Source organism: Cherax quadricarinatus, chromosome 12 (genome assembly GCF_038502225.1).
Source record: "Cherax quadricarinatus isolate ZL_2023a chromosome 12, ASM3850222v1, whole genome shotgun sequence".
In the NCBI taxonomy this organism is placed as follows: domain Eukaryota; kingdom Metazoa; phylum Arthropoda; class Malacostraca; order Decapoda; family Parastacidae; genus Cherax; species Cherax quadricarinatus.
This window is the reverse complement of record NC_091303.1, coordinates 8,524,651-8,544,844: the sequence shown is the minus strand read 5'-3', so window position 1 is coordinate 8,544,844 and position 20,194 is coordinate 8,524,651. Positions and strand designations below refer to the sequence as shown.

The 20,194-nt window shown below is 38.6% G+C and overlaps 1 protein-coding gene across 8 annotated transcripts in view; it reads right to left on the bottom strand.

The window, feature by feature from the left end:
* Window positions 1-20,194, bottom strand: part of Ziz (dedicator of cytokinesis protein Ziz) — a 165,901-nt gene that overhangs the window by 29,831 nt on the left and 115,876 nt on the right. For all 8 annotated transcript variants that reach the window (XM_070084220.1, XM_070084222.1, XM_070084223.1 and 5 more), the window contains 3 exons: window positions 18,364-18,444; window positions 17,139-17,285; window positions 4,803-5,066 (listed from right to left, as the gene is read on the bottom strand). In XM_070084220.1, coding sequence (XP_069940321.1) covers window positions 4,803-5,066; window positions 17,139-17,285; window positions 18,364-18,444 — 492 coding nt within the window. The remainder of the gene's footprint in view (window positions 1-4,802; window positions 5,067-17,138; window positions 17,286-18,363; window positions 18,445-20,194) is intronic.

Sequence of the window (20,194 nt, the reverse complement as noted above, 5' to 3'; positions counted from 1 at the left end):
ATTACTAGGAGGCACTTGAGATCCAATGTCTTTTCCAGGAGGTAATTCTTCACAGTAGGGCCAAACACTTCAGTGAACCACTCGACGAAAATTTCCCACGTGACCCAAGTCTTATTATTAAATCTCCAAAACACACACAATTTTGTACTCTTCCTAACATTGTTTTTCGTGAACACTCTGGGATTTTCTAAATGGTACACTAGTAACGGCTTCACTTTGAAGTCTCCACTAGCATTAGCACAGAACATGAGCGTCAGCCTGCCTTTCATAGGCTTGTGTCCTGGCAGTCCCTTTTCCTCCTGAGTAATGTAGGTCCTCTTTGGTATTTTCTTCCAAAAGAGGCCTGTTTTGTCACAAATGAACACTTGTTCGGGTTTCAGTCCTTCAACTTCTATGTATTCCTTGAATTCACTTAATAATTTGGTAGCTGCAATTTTGTCCACACTGGCAGCCTCACCATGCGTTATCACACTGTGTATGCCACTACAGTTCTTAAATCTCTCAAACCAACCTTTGCTGGCCTTAAATTCACAAATAATAGTACTCGTTGCAGGCAATTACTTTACCAGATTGTCATGCAACTGCCTAGCCTTTTCACAAATAATCGACGTCATAAGACTATCTCATGCTAATTGTTTCTCGTTTATCTACACCAATAATAACCTCTCAACATCTTCGAGTACGGGTGATCTCATTTTTGTCAGCATATTTACCCCCTTTCCTAGGTAGTAGGTTGGTAGACAGCAACCGCCCAAGGAGGTACTACTGTCCTGCCAAGTGAGTGTAAAATGAAAGCCTGCAATTGTTTTACATGATGGTAGGATTGCTGGTGTCCATTTTTCTGTCTCATAAACATGCAAGGTTTCAGGTATGTCTTGCTACTTCTACTTACACTAGGGTCACACTACACATACATGTACAAGCATATATATACACACCCCGCTGGGTTTTCTTCTATTTTCTTACTAGTTCTTATTCTTGTTTATTTCCTCTTACCTCCATGGGGAAGTGGAGCAGAGTTCTTCCTCCGTAAGCCATGCGTGCTGTAAGAGGCAACTAAAATGGCAGGAGCAAGGGGCTAGTAACCCCTTCTCCTGTATATATTACTAAATGTAAATGGAGAAACTTTCGTTTTTCCTTTTGGGCCACCCCGCCTTGGTGGGATACGACCGGTGTGTTGAAAGAAAAGATTTACCCCCTTTGCAACAACAGCTTCCTTGATTTCGTTTTTCTTGGCCACGATGGAAAATATGGTTGTACGGGATTTGTTATACATCCTGGCCAGTTCGGCCACACGTACGCCACTTTCATGTTGTTCAATGATGTTTTTCTTAAATTCAATCGTATTTCTCAATTTCTTTAGCAAAGGCTTGGCACTAAGAGCTTTCTTGGAACCATGGTAGCTTATTTAGCACTTGCAAGCACTAAAATGAATGGAATATTATGAAATATTTCATATGAACAAGTGAGGGGACAGTCGCTCAATGGTAAACAATGGCACACTGGCTGGGAAGGGAGGCCGAGGTGGTTCAGAGACGTGAGTACGCGTCCAGGACGAACGACGATTAGCGAGTCAACCGACCATTTGTGAGCCAATGTTTAGACGAAAATAACGCGACGATTTCTGAAAAGGATGACTATCGAGCCCAACAATTATCAAGGGACCACTGTATTTGGGAGTTGACGTGTCAGCGGATGGATTTATGAAGGATGAGGTTAATCATATGTGGAGACAAAAAATGTTATCTATGGAGGCAAAGAAGGGAATGCATGAATCTATAGTAGTACCAACACTCTTATATGGGTGTGAAGCTTGGGTTGTAAATGCTGCAGCGAGGAGGCGGTTGGAGGCAGTAGAGATGTCCAGTCTAAGGGCAATGTGTGGTGTAAATATTATGCAGAAAATTCAGAGTGTGGAAATATGAGAAGGTGTGGAGTTAATAAAAGTATTAGTCAGAGGGCTGAAGAGGTGTTGTTGAGGTGGTTTGGCCATTTAGAGAGAATGGATCAAAGTAGAATGACGTGGAGAACGTATATATCTGTAGGGGAAGGAAGGCAGGGTAGGGGTCGTCCTCGAAAAGGTTGGAGGGAGGGGGTAAAGGAGGTTTTGTGGACGAGAGGCTTGGACTTCCAGCAAGCGTGCGTGAGCATGTAAGATAGGAGTGAATGGAGATGAATGGTAATTGGGACCTGAAGAGCTGTTGGAGTGTGAGCAGGGTAATATTTAGTGAAGGGATTCAGGGAAGCCGGTTATTTTATATAACCGGACTTGAGTCCTGGAAATGGGAAGTACAACGCCTGCACTCTAAAGGAGGGGTTTAGGATATTGGCAGTTTGGAGGGATATGTTGTGTATCTTTATACGTATATACAGTGGACCCCCGCATAACGATTACCTCCGAATGTGACCAATTATGTAAGTGTATTTATGTAAGTGCGTTTGTACGTGTATGTTTAGGGGTCTGAAATGGACTAATCTACTTCACAATATTTCTTATGGGAACAAATTCGGTCAGTACTGGCACCTGAACATACTTCTGGAGTGAAAAAATATCGTTAACCAGGGGTCCACTGTACTTCTAAACTGTTGTATTCTAAGCACCTCTGCAAAAACAGTGATTATGTGTGAGTGAGGTGAGTGTTGAATGATGATGAAAGTATTTTCTTTTGGGGGGAATTTCTTTCTTTTTGGGTCACCCTGCCTCGGTGGGAGATGGCCAACTTGTTAAAAAAAAAACAGTAAGAGACAGAAGATCCAGGGAAAACATGATAAAATGCAAAATACTCAGAGAAATTCATACAGTAGACAGGGATAGACTGTTTGAGAGGAAGGAAGCAGGTACTTTTAACTCCATGGGTCATGGCTGAAAGAGTTAATGTTTAACATGAAAAGGAACAATAATGAATGTATAATATTGGGAAACTATTCTTAGTTAAAAATAAATGGCTATATATGAAATATTGTGGCTCAGTAACATATCTCCGATTATAACATGGGTGTCTATGGGAAAAAAAAAATGTTCCAAGTACCAAATACTCGAGAAATACATTAACTTCATAAGTTGGGGCCCTATTGTACATGCTGTCTGTATGACATAAGACATTGCTCTAGAGAAATGTGACACAGTACAAAAAAAAAAAAAAAAAAAAAAAAAAAAATAAAAAAAAAAAAATTAGTATGTCAAACTTAAAAGTAACAAAAAATTAAAAAATATAAATAATCAGATATGGTTCAAAAATATTTGGGTTTACTGAGGGAAGAATCTTGGGTTTCTTATCCTCATGTTACTCACAATAGGTTGTTTCTGCTGAGGGGCCCTGAAAGGCCTCTTCAGAAAATGTCACATTTCATTCAAACCAACACTCGCCTCTCATGCCCCAGCTGGGCCCATTGCACATCTTGTTCTCAGTATAGAAACCCTTAACCCTTTCAGGGTTTCCAACGCACTAGTATGTCTTACGCACCAGGGTTATTGACGTACTAGTACGCGTAAATTCTAGCGCCTTCAAATCTAGCGAAAGCTGGTAGGCCTACATATGAAAGAATGGGTCTATGTGGCCAGTGTGCACAGTACATAAAAAATCCTGCAGCACACAGTGCATAATGAGAAAAAAAAAAACCTGACCGTGTTTTTGGTTTAAAACAGCGACTTTGCACTGTGTTTTCATATGGTATTTATGGTTGTATTCTAGTTTTCCTGGTATCAATTTATAAAATGGAAGACATATTACAGAAACTGAGATGATTTTGATTGGTTTCATAACGAAAAGTACCTTGAAACTGAGCTCAAAGTAGCAGAAATATTCGAGTTTTGCCAAAGTTCAAAAGTAAACAAATCATGCCACGCGTCCAATACACGTGAACTGGAGAGTCTAACATTCTTTCACAAGTGCGCTGATATTATATATACCATTTCTACACTAATGCAGTAGTCTGCATAACAGTAAATCTATTTTTTTGTGAGAATAAAAATTCAAAAGTGGAAAGGAAAAGAAATATAAGAGGGGCCTGGGGACGTGACTAATGAACAGAGAAAATGTTATTTTAGTGCCAGGAATGTCTGTGTTGTTTATTCTGGATCCCATTTGGAAATTGGCATCTTTTGAAATTTGTGTGAAATTGGCAAAATTGCCAATTTCTGATCACTTTATTAGATGGCTGAAATCGGTAAATTGGTGGTTTCTTATACTCATTCAATAGAAAAAACTGAGTTCTAGCGAAATAGTTATGCTTACTGTCAACTAGTAAACTGGAATTAGCCGAAAATAGGGCTCAAAGTGGGTGAAATTGCTGATGCGTAAACATTGTTGAGGCCGCTAACTTCGCGAGAGCATAATGCCGTAAGTTTTCCATCAAATTTCATACTTTTGGTGTCATTATGATTGGGAAAAGATTCTCTATCATTTCATAAGAAAAAATATTTTTTTTTATTTTTCTGAAAAATTTTCGACCCTGAGAACAAGTTTAGAAGAGGGCCTCTCGACCCTAAAAGGGTTAACCATTGCTTGCTAAGACAGCTTGCTGGTTATAACTGTTAACAGCCAAGAGCATGGCAAAGCACTACACCCAACAAATCAATAACTCGCCTCTTTATCCACACTGAATGTTTCATGACTATTACTCATCTGCTTTGCACCAGACTGGCTTTGTAGATATGGTTGATGTCTGCATTTAGTCCTGGTCCTCCAGGTTTACTGTAGGTGATGCAAGTACTGTTTGCCAGAGGTGATTAAACATGACAACTCTCTGTAAAGAAGAAACCCCCATCCTTCAACGTTCTTATAAACTGTAAAAGTCCTTACCTCTGTGTCAACAATCTGGATTCTTTTTTTTACATATGGAAATGTATAATCAGTCTTGTGAATAACTCTCCTCTTCCATTGCTCCTCCAACTTCCCATGGGCTTTGCCTCCTTGAGTAAATGGCATTTCAAACATAAATGTGTTAATGTTGTTATTACGATCAAATTCATTCTGTCGGTTGATTCGCTCCTCCTCTGGGAAGTATGGCGAGACGTGGGTGACTTGAATATATGCATAGCGCGATTCTAGCTCATCTGCTTCAACCTGAAAAATGCCATTTTTATGAAATCTCTATACTGTACTTTACTAACTGCATATATGTCCATGTATATGTTATAAAATAATTTTTAGCTATTTGTAATTACAGTAGCAGAGCTATGTTCATGGTGTCCATGGTATTCTTGTAGTGATTTACAGTCATCTGAATTGTGATGTCTGCTCACTTCTGGCAAGACAGCTATTGAATGAATGATGGTGAATGTGTTTTCTTTGTTGTATCACCCTACCTTGGTGGGAGATAGCCAGTAATGTTAAAAAAAAAAAAATGATTTTGCAGAGGATTTTTACATCACCCACAAATATATTTGATAGGTTTTCTATTTTATAAGTTTTATTCTTTCTGGCAACTCCTTTATATAACTGTTTTATCATTATTGGCACAAGTGCATTTTGGGCAAATCTTTAACTAATATTTGTTCAAAAGGAGCACAATGAGAATACTAAAGTGTTGGTAAAATTGTAAATGTTCTGGTATATTGTACAATATTATTGATTGCTCAAGTACCTTGTCATATATGTCTTTATTAAGTGTTAAATGGAGTGTTGTAGATACTTAAAATCTTTTTTTTTTCAATGAACCAGCTGCATCCCATTGAGGAAGGGTGACCTAAAGTTTTTATATACATTTTTCTTTTTAAATTTAGTAATTTATACAGAAGAACGGGTTATTAGCACCTTGCTTCCAGCATTTTAGTCACCTCTTATGACACACATGGCTTATGGAGGAAGAATTCTTTTCCACTTCCCCATGAAGAACATTTACAATTATGAGTTGTTTTTGTTTTGAATGTCTACTACTAAGATTCCAATTGCTTTTAATTATATTATTGTAGCTTGTAGTTTTTTTTAACCAGCATTGCTGATCTACCTCAGCTCCTTTCAGCTTTGTTCCATCTCCACACTGAGGCATTTTTTCAATTACGTACTACTATATTTAGCAAATGCTCCTCCAAACTGGTTGCAACTAAACACACTATATCCACTTCCCTGTCATCTGTTTTTTACATCTAATATTTTTGAGATTATCATATTTATGTATACAACATCTTTATATACAGTGGACCCTCGGTTATCAGCCATTCCACTTATCGACCAACTCGGTTATCAGACGGCTTCCGGTTATCGGCCGTTATTTTGTTTATCGGCCACGTCAACCCACCACCGCCAGTCGCTCACGCGTCAGTCTGGCTGTGTCTCTGGGTGAGTGAGGATGCTTTTGCTCATTCATCCAAACATTTTGCTATAATCCATTGTTTTTGGTGATTATTTTTTAAGTGCAACTGTGAAATAAGTAACCATGATCCCAAAGAAAGTTCCTAGTAAAGTTCCTTTGGTAAAGAAATTGAGAAACACGATGGAATTTAAGAAAAAAATTGTAGGAAAGTACAAGAGTGATGGTGGTAGAGGGTGGTGGTGATGGAGGTAGAGGGTGGTAGTAATAGTGGTAGAGGGTAGAGCTGCAAGGCCTTCATCTAGGACAGCAACAGACCACAGCTGAGGAAACTGCTTCAGAGGAGCTGGGGAGAATGTGCTTTCTTCAGTGATTAAGGACATGTGTGTAAAGTGGAGTGAATTGCAGGGATACAGTGACTCTCAAGCCTCTCTCCTCATCCCTATCATCCAAAAGCCAAGAAGAGTCTTCAATAAAGGTATGTAATACTGTACACAATTGAATTGTTCCAGTCATGGTATTGTGCCTTTTTTTGTTATTTATGTAATACTGATTTAATTGTTCATGTATTTATTTTATTTAGTTCTCATTGTTTTGTGCATGTAAAATATAATTAATTGCTCAAATTGGAAATAAATAAATAAATAAATAAATAAATAAATAATTTTTTTTTTTTGTGAATATTTTTGGGTGTCTGGAATGGATTAATTGTATTTACATTAATTCTTACTTTCATACATTCCCTTCTTTGCCTCCATAGATAACGTTTTTTAGTCTCCACATATACCTCAACGCACCACTCACCTTTTTTCCCTCATCAATTCTATGATTAACCTCATCCATCATAAATCCATCTGCCGACACGTCAACTCCCAAGTATCTGAAAACATTCACTTCTTCCATACTCCTCCTCCCCAATTTAATATCCAATTTTTCTTTATCTAAATAATTTTATACCCTCATCACCTTACTCTTTTCTATGTTCACTTTCAACTTTCTACCTTTACACACACTCCCAAACGCATCCACTAACCTTTGCAATTTTTCTTTAGAATCTCCCATAAGCACAGTATCATCAGCAAAAAGCAACTGTGTCAATTCCCATTTTGTATTTAATTCCCCATAATTTAATCCCACCCCTCTCCTGAACACCCTAGTATTTACTTCTTTTACAAACCCATCTATAAATACGTATATTAAACAACCATGGTGATATTACACATACCTGTCTAAGACATACTCTTACTGGGAAGTAGTCTCCCTCTCTTCTACACACCCTAACCTGAGCCTCACTATCCTCATAAAAACTCTTTATAGCATTTAGTAATTTACAACCTATTCCATATACTTGCAACATCTGCCACATTGCTCCCCTATCCACTCTATCATATGCCTTTTCTAAATCCATAAATGCAATAAAAACTTCCCTACCTTTATCTAAATACTGTTCACATATATGTTTTACATGATGGTAGGATTGCTGGTGTCTTTTGTCTGTCTCATAAATATGCAAGATTACAGGTACGTCTTGCTACTTCTAATTACACTTAGGTTACACTACACATGCATGTACATGTTTATTTATACACACTCATCTGAGTTTTCTTTGATTTTATCTTAATAGTTCTTGGTCTTATTACTTTTCCTTTTATATCCATGGGGAAGTTGAATAAGAATCTTTCCTCCGTAAGCCATGCGTGTTCTAAAAGTCAACTAAAATGCTAGGAACAATGGGCTAGTAACCCTTTCTCCTGTAATAATTACTAAAAAGAATAAGAAGAAGAAAATTGTCAAAGTGGGAAGTCTGAATGTGCATGGATGTTGTGCAAATGATAAGAAAGATGATTGTGGATGTCCTGGCTTTAAGTGAAACAAAGCTGCAGGGGGTGGGAGAGTTTCAGTGGAGACGAATAAATGGGTTTAGGTTAGGGGTTTCAAATAGAGTTGGAGCTAAAGAAGGAGTGGCAATAATGTTGAAGGATAAGATATGGCAGGAAAAGAGGGTCTATAAATGTATTAATTCAATGATTATGTGCAGTAAAATAAAGGTTGGATGTGAAAAGTGGGTTATAGTAAGTGTATATGCACCTGGAGAAGAGAGAAGTGTAGAGGAGAGAGAGAGATTTTGGGAAATGTTGAGTGAATGTGTGGGGAGTTTTGAACCATGTGTGAGAGTAATGGTGGTTGGGGATTTCAATGCTAAAATGGGCAAAAATGTTGTGGAGGGAGTAGTAGGTAAATTTGGGGTGCCAGGGGTAAATGAAAATGGGGAACCTTTAATTGAGCTATGTGTAAAAAGAGGTTTGGAAATTTTTTTTTTTTTTTTCAACAAGTCAGCCGTCTCCTACCGAGGCAGGGTGACCCAAAAAGAAAAAAAATCCCCAAAAAGAAAATACTTTCATCATTCAACACTTTCACCACACTCGCACATTATCACTGTTTTTGCAGAGGTGCTCAGAATACAACAGTTTAGAAGCATACACATATAAAGATACACAACATATCCCTCCAAACTGCCAATATCCCAATCCCCTCCTTTAAAGTGCAGGCATTGTACTTCCCATTTCCAGGACTCAAGTCCGACTATATGAAAATAACCGGTTTCCCTGAATCCCTTCACTAAATATTACCCTGCTCACACTCCAACAGATCGTCAGGTCCCAAGTACCATTCGTCTCCATTCACTCCTATCTAACACGCTCACGCACACTTGCTGGAAGTAAAAGCCCCTTGCCCACAAAACCTCCTTTACCCCCTCTCTCTAACCCTTTCGAGGACGACATCTACCCCGCAGTCCTTCCCCTATAGATTTATATGCTTTCCATGTCATTCTACTTTGATCCATTCTCTCTAAATGACCAAACCACCTCAACAACCCCTCTTCTGCCCTCTGACTAATACTTTTATTAACTCCACACCTTTTCCTAATTTCCACACTCCGAATTTTCTGCATAATATTTACACCACACATTGCCCTTAAACAGGACATCTCAACTGCCTCCAACCGTCTCCTCGCTGCTGCATTTACCACCCAAGCTTCACACCCATATAAGAGTGTTGGTACTACTATACTTTCATACATTCCCTTCTTTGCCTCCATAGATAACGTTTTTTGACTCCACATATACCTCAACGCACAACTCACCTTTTTTCCCTCATCAATTCTATGATTAACCTCATCCTTCATAAATCCATCCGCCGACAGGTTGAAGGGAGGGGGTAAAGGACGTTTTGTGTGCGAGGGGCTTGGACTTCCAGTGGGCATGCGTGAGCATGTTTGATAGGAGTGAATGGAGACAAATTATTTTTAATACATGACGTGCTGTTGGAGTGTGAGCAAAGTAACATTTATGAAGGGATTCAGGGAAACTGGCAGGCCGGACTTGAGTCCTGGAGATGGGAAGTACCGTGCCTGCACTCTGAAGGAGGGGTGTTAATGTTGCAGTCTAAAAACTGTAGTGTAAAGCACCCTTCTGGCAAGACAGTGATGGAGTGAATGATGGTGAAAGTTTTTCTTTCTCAGGCCACCCTGCCTTGGTGGGAACCGGCCAGTGTGTTAATATAAAAAAAAAAATATTTAGTTGTAGCTACAGTTAGAGTAAGAGGTAGATGGGAAAAGAAGAAAATGGCAACAAGAAGCAAGAGGGAGGTGAAAGTGTATAAACTAAGGGATGAGGAAGTTTGGGTGAGATATAAGCAATATTAGCAGAAAGGTGGGTTGGTGCAAGTATGAGAAGTGGGGGGGTTGAAGAGGGTTGGAATAGTTTTAAAAATGCAGTATTAGAATGTGGGGCAGAAGTTTGTGGTTATAGAAGGGTGGGTGCAGGAGGAAAGAGGAGTAATTGGTGGAATGAAGAGGTAAAGGGTGTGATAAAAGAGAAAAAGTTAGCTTATGAGAGGTTTTTACGAAGCAGAAGTGTTGTAAGAAGAATAGAGTATATGGAGAGTAAAAGAAAGGTGAAGAGAGTGGTGAGAGAGTGCAAAAGGAGAGCAGATGATAAAGTGGGAGAGGCACTGGCAAGAAATTTTAATGAAATTAAGAACAAATTTTGGAGTGAGTTAAACAAGTTAAGAAAGCCTAGAGAACGAATGGATTTGTCAGTTAAAAACAGAGTAGGGGAGTTAGTAGATGGGGAGATGGAGGTTTTGGGTAGATGGCGAGAATATTTTGAGGAACTTTTAAATGTCAGCGAAGAAAGGGAAGTGGTAATTTTATGCACTGGCCAGGGAGGTATACCATCTTTTAGGAGTGAAGAAGAACAGGATGTGAGTGTGGGAGAGGTGCGTGAGGCATTACGTAGAATGAAAAGGGGTAAAGCAGCTGGAACTGACGGAATCATGACAGAAATGTTAAAAGCAGGGGAGGATATAGTGTTGGAGTGGTTGGTGTTTTTGTTTAATAAATGTATGTAGTAGGTAGGTAGGTAGTAGGTTGGTAGACAGCAACCACCCAGGGAAGTACTACCGTCCTGCCAGATGACTGTGAAACAGAAACCTGTAACTGTTTTGCATGATGGTAGGATTGCTGGTTTCTTTTTCTGTCTCATAAACACGCTAGATAACAGGGATATCTTGCTACTCCTACTTAAACTTTGGTCACACTTCACAGACACGCACATGCATATATATATATATACACACATCTAGGTTTTTCCCCTTTCTCTAAATAGCTCTTGTTCTTCTTTATTTCTTCTATTGTCCATGGGGAAGTGGAAAAGAATCTTTCCTCCGTAAGCCATGCGTGTCGTATGAGGCGACTAAAATGCCGGGAGCAATGGGCTAGTAACCCCTTCTCCTGTAGACATTTACTAAAAAAGAGAAGAAGAAAAACTTTATAAAACTGGGATGCTTGAATGTGCGTGGATGTAGTGCGGATGACAAGAAACAGATGATTGCTGATGTTGTGAATGAAAAGAAGTTGGATGTCCTGGCCCTAAGCGAAACAAAGCTGAAGGGGGTAGGGGAGTTTCGGTGGGGGGAAAAAATGGGATTAAATCTGGAGTATCTGAGAGAGTTAGAGCAAAGGAAGGGGTAGCAGTAATGTTGAAGGATCAGTTATGGAAGGAGAAAAGAGAATATGAATGTGTAAATTCAAGAATTATGTGGATTAAAGTAAAGGTTGGATGTGAAAAGTGGGTCATAATAAGCGTGTATGCACCTGGAGAAGAGAGGAATGTAGAGGAGAGAGAGAGATTTTGGGAGATGTTAAGTGAATGTATAGGAGCCTTTGAACCAAGTGAGAGAGTAATTGTGGTAGGGGATCTGAATGCTAAAGTAGGAGAAACTTTTAGAGAGGGTGTGGTAGGTAAGTTTGGGGTGCCAGGTGTAAATGATAATGGGAGCCCTTTGATTGAACTTTGTATAGAAAGGGGTTTAGTTATAGGTAATACATATTTTAAGAAAAAGAGGATAAATAAGTATACAAGATATGATGTAGGGCAAAATGACAGTAGTTTGTTGGATTATGTATTGGTAGATAAAAGACTGTTGAGTAGACTTCAGGATGTACATGTTTATAGAGGGGCCACAGATATATCAGATCACTTTCTAGTTGTAGTTACACTGAGAGTAAAAGGTAGATGGGGTACAAGGAGAATAGAAGCATCAGGGAAGAGAGAGATGAAGGTTTATAAACTAAAAAAGGAGGCAGTTAGGGTAAGATATAAACAGCTATTGGAGGATAGATGGGCTAATGAGAGCATAGGCAATGGGGTCGAAGAGGTATGGGGTAGGTTTAAAAATGTAGTGTTAGAGTGTTAAGCAGAAGTTTGTGGTTAGAGGAAAGAGGGTGTGGGAGGGAAGAGGAGCGATTGGTGGAATGATGATGTAAAGAGAGCAGTAATGAAGAAAAAGTTAGCATATGAGAAGTTTTTACAAAGTAGAAGTGATGCAAGGAGGGAAGAGTATATGGAGAAAAAGAGAGAGGTTAAGAGAGTGGTGAAGCAATGTAAAAAGAGAGCAAATGAGAGAGTGGGTGAGATGTTATCAACAAATTTTGTTGAAAATAAGAAAAAGTTTTTGAGTGAGATTAACAAGTTAAGGAAGCCTAGAGAACAAATGGATTTGTCAGTTAAAAATAGAAGGAGAGTTATTAAATGGAGAGTTAGAGGTATTGGGAAGATGGAGGGAATATTTTGAGGAATTGTTAAATGTTGATGAACATAGGGAAACTGTGATTTCGTGTATAGGGCAAGGAGGAATAACATCTTGTAGGAGTGAGGAAAAGCCAGTTGTGAGTGTGGGGGAAGTTCGTGAGGCAGTAGGTAAAATGAAAGGGGGTAAGGCAGCCGGGATTGATGGGATAAAGACAGAAATGTTAAAAGCAGGTGGGGATATAGTTTTGGAGTGGTTGGTGCAATTATTTAATAAATGTATGGAAGAGGGTAAGGTACCTAGGGATTGGCAGAGAGCATGCATAGTTCCTGTGTATAAAGGAAAAGGGGACAAAAGAGGGTGCAAAAATTATAGGGGGATAAGTCTGTTGAGTATACCTGGTAAAGTGTATGGTAGAGTTATTATTGAAAGAATTAAGAGTAAGACGGAGAATAGGATAGCAGATGAACAAGGAGGCTTTAGGAAAGGTAGGGGGGTGTGTGGACCAGGTGTTTACAGTGAAACATATAAGTGAACAGTATTTAGATAAGGCTAAAGAGGTTTTTGTGGCATTTATGGATTTGGAAAAGGCGTATGACAGGGTGGATAGGGGGGCAATGTGGAAGATGTTGCAGGTGTATAGTGTAGGAGGTAGGTTACTGAAAGCAGTGAAGAGTTTTTACGAGGATAGTGAGGCTCAAGTTAGAGTATGTAGGAAAGAGGGAAATTATTTCCCAGTAAAAGTAGGCCTTAGACAAAGATGTGTGATGTTACCATTGTTGTTTAATATATTTATAGATTGGGTTGTAAGAGAAGTAAATGCGAGGGTCTTGGCAAAAGGCGTAGAGTTAAAAGATAAAGAATCACACATAAAGTGGGAGTTGTCACAGTTGCTCTTTGCTGATGACACTGTGCTCTTGGGAGATTCTTAAGAGAAGTTGCAGAGATTAGTGGATGAATTTGGTAGGGTGTGCAAAAGAAGAAAATTAAAAGTGAATACAGGAAAGAGTAAGGTTATGAGGATAACAAAAAGATTAGGTGATGAAAGACTGGATATCAGATTGGAGGGAGAGAGTATGGAGGAGGTGAATGTATTCAGATATTTGGGAGTGGACGTGTCAGCGGATGGGTCTATGAAAGATGAGGTGAATCATAGAATTGATGAAGGAAAAAGGGTGAGTGGTGCACTTAGGAGTCTGTGGAGACAAAGAACTTTGTCCTTGGAGGCAAAGAGGGGAATGTATGAGAGTATAGTTTTACCAACGCTCTTATATGGGTGTGAAGCATGGGTGATAAATGTTGCAGCGAGGAGAAGGCTGGAGGCAGTGGAGATGTCATGTCTGAGGGCAATGTGTGGTGTGAAAATAATGCAGAGAATTCGTAGTTTGGAAGTTAGGAGGAGGTGCGGGATTACCAAAACTGTTGTCCAGAGGGCTGAGGAAGGGTTGAAGTACAGTGCCTGCACTCTGAAGGAGGGGTGTTAATGTTGCAGTTTAAAAACTGTAGTGTAAAGCACCCTTCTGGCAAGACAGTGATGGAGTGAATGATGGTGAAAGTTTTTCTTTTTCGGGCCACCCTGCCTTGGTGGGAATTGGCCAGTGTCATAATAAAAAAAAAAAATGTATGAAAGTGGGGAAGGTACCTAGGGATTGGCAGAGAGCATGTATAGTCTATATAAAGGGAAGGGGGACAAAAGAGATTGTAAAAATTATAGAGGAATAAGTTTACTGAGTATTTCAGGAAAAGTGTACGGTAGGGTTATAATTGAAAGAATTAGAGGTAAGACAGAATGTAGGATCACAGATGAGCAAGGAGGTTTCAGAGAGGGTATGTGTAGATCAGGTGTTTACATTGAAGCATATATGTGTACAGTATTTAGATAAATGTAAGGGTATATGATAAAGTGGATAGGGGAGCAATGTGGCAGATGTTGCGAGTATATGGAATAGGTGGTAAGTTACTAAATGCTGCAAAGAGTTTTTATGAGGATAGTGAGGCTCAGGTTAGGGTGTGTAGAAGAGAGGGAGACTACTTCCTAGTAAAAGTAGGTCTTAGACAGGGATGTGTAACATCACCATGGTTGTTTAATATATTTATAGATGGGGTTGTAAAAGAAGTAAATGCTAGGGTGTTCAGGAGAGGGGTGGGATTAAATTATGGAGAATTAAATACAAAATGGGAATTGACACAGTTGCTTTTTGCTGATGATACTGTGCTTATGGGAGATTCTAAAGAAAAATTGCAAAGGTTAGTGGATGAGTTTGGGAGTGTGTGTAAAGGTAGAAAGTTAAAAGTGAACAAAGAAAAAGTGTAAGGTGATGAGGGTATCAAATGATTTAGATAAAGAAAAATTAGATATCAAATTGGGGAGGAGTATTTAAGAAGAGAATGTTTTCATATACTTGGAAGGTGACGTGTTGGCCGATGGATTTATGAAGGATGAGGTTAATCATAGAACTGACGAGGAAAAAAAGGTGAGTGGTGCGTTGAGGTATATGTGGAGACAAAAAAAAGTAATCTATGGAGGCAAAAAAGGGTATGCATGAAAGTATAGTATGTAGTAACAACACTCTTATATGGGTGTGAAGCTTGGGTTGTGAATGCAGCAGCAAGGAGGTGGTTGGAAGCACTGGAGATGTCCTGTCTAAGGGCAATGTGTGGTGTAAATATTATGCAGAAAATTCGGAGTGTGGAAATTAGGAGAAGGTGTGGAGTTAATAAAAGTATTAGTCAGAGGGCTGAAGAGGGGTTGTTGAGGTGGTTTGGTCATTTAGAGAGAATGGATCAAAGTAGAATGACATGGAGAGCATATAAATCTGTAGGGGTAGGAAAGCGGGGTAGGGGTCGTCCTCGAAAAGGTTGGAAGGAAAGGGTAAGGGAGGTTTTGTGGGCGAGGGGCTTGGACTTCCAGTAGGCGTGCATGAGCGTGATCGATAGGAGTGAATGGAGACGAATGGTATTTGGGACCTGACGATCTGTTGGAGTGTGAGCAGGGTAATATTTAGTGAAGGGATTCAGGGAAACCGGTTATTTTTATATAGCCGGACTTGAGTCCTGGAAATGGGAAGTACAATGCCTGCACTCTAAAAAGGAGTTTGAGATATTAGCAGTTTGGAGGGATATGTCGTGTATCTTTATACGTATATGCTTCTAAACTGTTGTGTTTCTGAGCACCTCTGCAAAAACAGTGATTATGTATGAGTGAGGTGAAAGTGTTGAATGATGATTAAAGCCTTTTCTTTTTGGGGATTTTCTTTCTTTTTGGGTCACCCTGCCTCGGTGGGAGACGGCCGACTTGTTAAAAAAAAAAAAATATGCTTCAATGTAAACACTTGATATACACATCCCCTACCCACTATGAAACCTCCTTGCTCATCCACAATCCTACATTCTGTCTTACCTCTAAACTTTCAATTATAACCCTACCGTACACTTTTCCTGGTATACTCAGTAAACTTATTCCTCTATAATTTTTACAATCTCTTTTGTCCCCCTTCTCTATATATATAAAGGGACTATACATGCTCTCTGCCAATCCCTAGGTACCTTCCCCTCTTTCATAAATTTATTAAACAAAAATACCAACCACTCCAACACTATATCCCCCCTGCTTTTAACATTTCTGTCATGATCCCGTCAGTTCCAGCTGCTTTACTCCCTTTCATTCTACGTAATGCCTCACACACCTCCCCTACACCCACATTCTGTTCTTCTTCACTCCTAAAAGATGGTATACCTCCCTGGCCAGTGCATGAAATTACTGCTTCCCTTTCTTCGACAACATTTAAAAGTTCCTCAAAATATTCTTGCCATCTACCCAAAACCTCCATCTCCCCATCTACTAACTCCCCTACTCTGTTTTTAACTGACAAATCCATTCGTTCTCTAGGCTTTCTTAACTTGTTTAACTCACTCCAAAATTCTTATTTTCATTAAAATTACTTGACAGTGCCTCTCCCACTCTATCATCTGCTCTCCTTTTGCACTCTCTCACCACTCTCTTCATCTTTCTTTTACTCTCCATATACTCCTAATCTTCTTATAACACTTCTGCTTTGTATAAACCTCTCATAAGCTAACTTTCTCTCTTTTATCACACCCTTTACTTCTTCATTCCACCAATCACTCCTCTTTCCTCCTGCCCCCACCCTACTATAACCACAAACTTCTGCCCCACATTCTAATACTGCATTTTTAAAACTATTCCAACCCTCTTCACCCCCCCCCCACTACTCATACTTACACCAGCCCACCTTTCTGCCAATAGTTGCTTATATCTCACCTGAACTTCCTCCTCCCTTAGTTTATACACTTTCACCTCCCTCTTGCTTGTTGTTGCCATTTTCCTCTTTTCCCATCTTCATATATCTGTCATTTTTTGTTACTTTTGCTTGATCTAAGTCATTTTCTATCCCTTTTGTGGTGTCTAAATTTTCATGTAATAAGGTTGTTTGACCTCTTATTCAGTAGATAAAATTTGCTTCCTACTCATTTCCTCCTCACTTAAAGTTTTGGCAATCTCTATTATATTAGGCGCATGTATAAGCCCACTGATTAACGAGCAAGCAACTTTGCTATAAACTATTCTAATTAATAAAAAATATTAGAATTTATTGTCAGTAATCATCACATGTTCATGTTTGAAAACTTAAATCAGTCATAAAACTGCTCATATTTATAAGGCTTAATTCACAGAGTAAAGTGAGCCACTGCATACTTTCTTATAAACTGAAAGCTCAAGTATAGCATTTCCGTACATTCTGTGCATTACAGAAAGACATTAGAAGACTTACAAAATTGGAGTCCATAATCATTTTGACAGCTTCCTTTCCAAACTTATCACAATACTGATGGTAGAGACGCTCTGATATTTCTGCTAAAGATGTCACTTTTGGCTCCTTATAAACATACTCCTTCCCTGCTTCCTCTTCAAAGTAGACCTGATAAAAATACAAAGCAGTTACATAAAAAGGAAACCATTAAAAGGCAAATATATACATACAGGAACATCTCTTATAAAGTGACATGACACAAGATTTCATATAAATGTGATTGAAAAAGTGCATCCAAAATTTCACAGAATGCTAAAAACAAACCTTGATAATAAATTTAAAAAGTTAGCTTACAAAATTTGGAAAGTACCCTCCATATACATATTTTCATAACCTGCTTGTCATGCCAGGAGCTGTGATTCAGCCCCCAATCTTGCACTAGTCTTGCTCAGTAGAGAGCATTTTTCTTACCTAACTGATATTTTCCAAAATTTATATAACTTGTGTTTAGTTTATATAAAACACCTGTATAAAAAGTTTGAAGAGCATATGCCGTATATATCTATATATATATATATATATATATATATATATATATATATATATATATATATATATATATATATATATCAAGAATCCACAAAAGATCAATAGAAGACTTCATTCTGATTGTTAACCCCCAAAGGTTAGTAACCAAGTATCATACATTACCCATGCATTTAACAATGGTTTGTCTACTTTAGTTGTATTTCTACAATTCTTGAACTCATTAGAGATAGATAATAATGAGTGAATAAGTGTTTAGGTACAACACTTGAGGTGTTGAGGTACAACATACATCTTTACTGAGGCTCTGCCATGACACAAGCTTCCCAAACAGATTGCATATTCTATATATTCTTCACACCTAATTATTAGATAAGGCAAAGTAGTCTTTATCTGACAATAAACTAAGGGAAGATATATGAGCAGGTCTCCAGCCAGAGGATGATACCCCTGTCTTATAATCAACCTAGCAGCATTATGATGGCAGAGTTTGGCTTCAGTTTGGCCAAAGTGTGTGGCATAGCTGGCCAATTACTTGAAAACAATTCAAGTAATAAACATGTGATCAGGAGAAAAGTCTGGCCCCAGGCCAAGCAGAGAGTAGAAAAATTTGCAAAACTGACAACAGATATACTATTCATATAGGCACAATAACAAAGGCAATCAATGGATTTCCCTTAACTAAAAAGTATAAACTCACTGGTCCATAAAAGGCGACTCTGTAGTAACGACCAAGTAACCTCTTTTGTGAAGCATTAACTTCTACCACGCGTGAGTAGGCCTAAAAAGAAAGTAAATTATTAAATGATGTGCAGTTTAGAAACTACATCAGCAGAATGAAAAAGAAATCCACAAGAAAGAGACTGCACTAATATGAAGGGAGAAGACAGGAAGAGTAGCATATATTAATATTAAATTCACAGGATCTCCATGGGGAAGTGGAACAGAATTCTTCCTCCTTAAGCCATGCGTGTCATAAGAGGCTATTAAAATGCCTGGAGCAAAGGGCTAGTAACCCCTTTGCCTCTATAAATTACTAAATTTAATAAGAGAAAACTTTCGCTTTTCTTTTTGAGCCACTCTGCCTTGGTGGGATATGGCCGGTTTGTTGAAAGAAGAAATTTGCAGGAAAGTGCTAAACCCATAGAGGTCATACAGCACCTGGGGACTGGGAGGTATTCAGGTTTGACCAATGAAAGAGAAGATTTGAAGCCATGGAAGATTATCAAATAACAGTAAATTCATTATCATAAACTATTTCCAACTAATCTATTGATGTGACAAATAGACACTTTCAGTATTACCTGGGCTTTGTCAAATAAATGGAATAATAAAAACAGTGGTATATAAAGAATATGGGGGAGGTGAGGTACTGGTGGGCCAGGTCAGTTGCTGCTGAGACAAATCATGGGTCACCAGGACAGGTCTAGTCAGGTGCTTCAGAAACAGGTCAGATACTGCCAAGACAGACTGGATGTTGTTGAGTCAGGTCAGGTGCCATTACAAGTGAGTAAGGGCAAGTAATACTGGGCAGAAGTGAAGTCAAAAAGTCTGGTAATAAAGGGGTGGGGATGATGTGGTTGGAGGATAATCTGACTCTAATGTCAGGACATTTCAGGAAAGTGAGCTGCTGAATGAATTATGGTGAGTGCATTTTCTTATTTGCATCACTTGCCTTGGCAACAAATGCCTAATAAATTAAAAAAAAACTTATCCAAATTTACTTTACTAAAAGCACCCATTTACCTCCAATTCTTGGCTCACAGCCATTCATTTGCTTTCTACAGTACATAAATATCTGCACTTAGTAGAGAGAAATTTATGAGTACAGTGATTATGTGCGAGTGAGGTGAAAGTGTTGAATGATGATGAAAGTATTTTCTTTTTGGGGATTTTATTTCTTTTTGGGTCACCCTGCCTCGGTGGGAGACGGCCAACTTGTTAAAAAAAAAAAAAAATTAATTATTTGTGTACTGTTCCAGCCATGGTATTTTGACTGTTTATTCTTTCTTACTGCAGTATATTTTGGAGTGGGCAAACAATTCCCCAGAAAAAATAAAAATGTGCTGCAGTATATTTTGGAGTGGGCAAACAATTCCCCAGAAAAAAATAAAAATGTGCTGCTGAAAATGAGGGTTATTCAAAATTATACAATACACTGTAAATAAATAACTTTCAGTGCAATGAACAAAAAATGAATTAACAGGTAGAAGGTTGGTAGACAGCAACCACCCAGGGAGGTACTACTGTCCTGCCAATTGAGTGTAAAAGGAGATCCTGTAATTGTTTTATATGATGGTAGGATTGCTGGTGTCTTCTGTCTGTCTCATAAATATGCAAGATTACAGGTACGTCTTGCTACTTCTACTTACACTTTGGTCACACTACACATACATGTACACGTTTATTTATACACACTCATCTGAGTTTTCTTTGGTTTTATCTTAATAGTTCTTGTTCTTATTACTTTTCCTTTTATATCCATGGGGAAGTTGAATAAGAATCTTTCCTCAGTAAGCCATGCATACTGT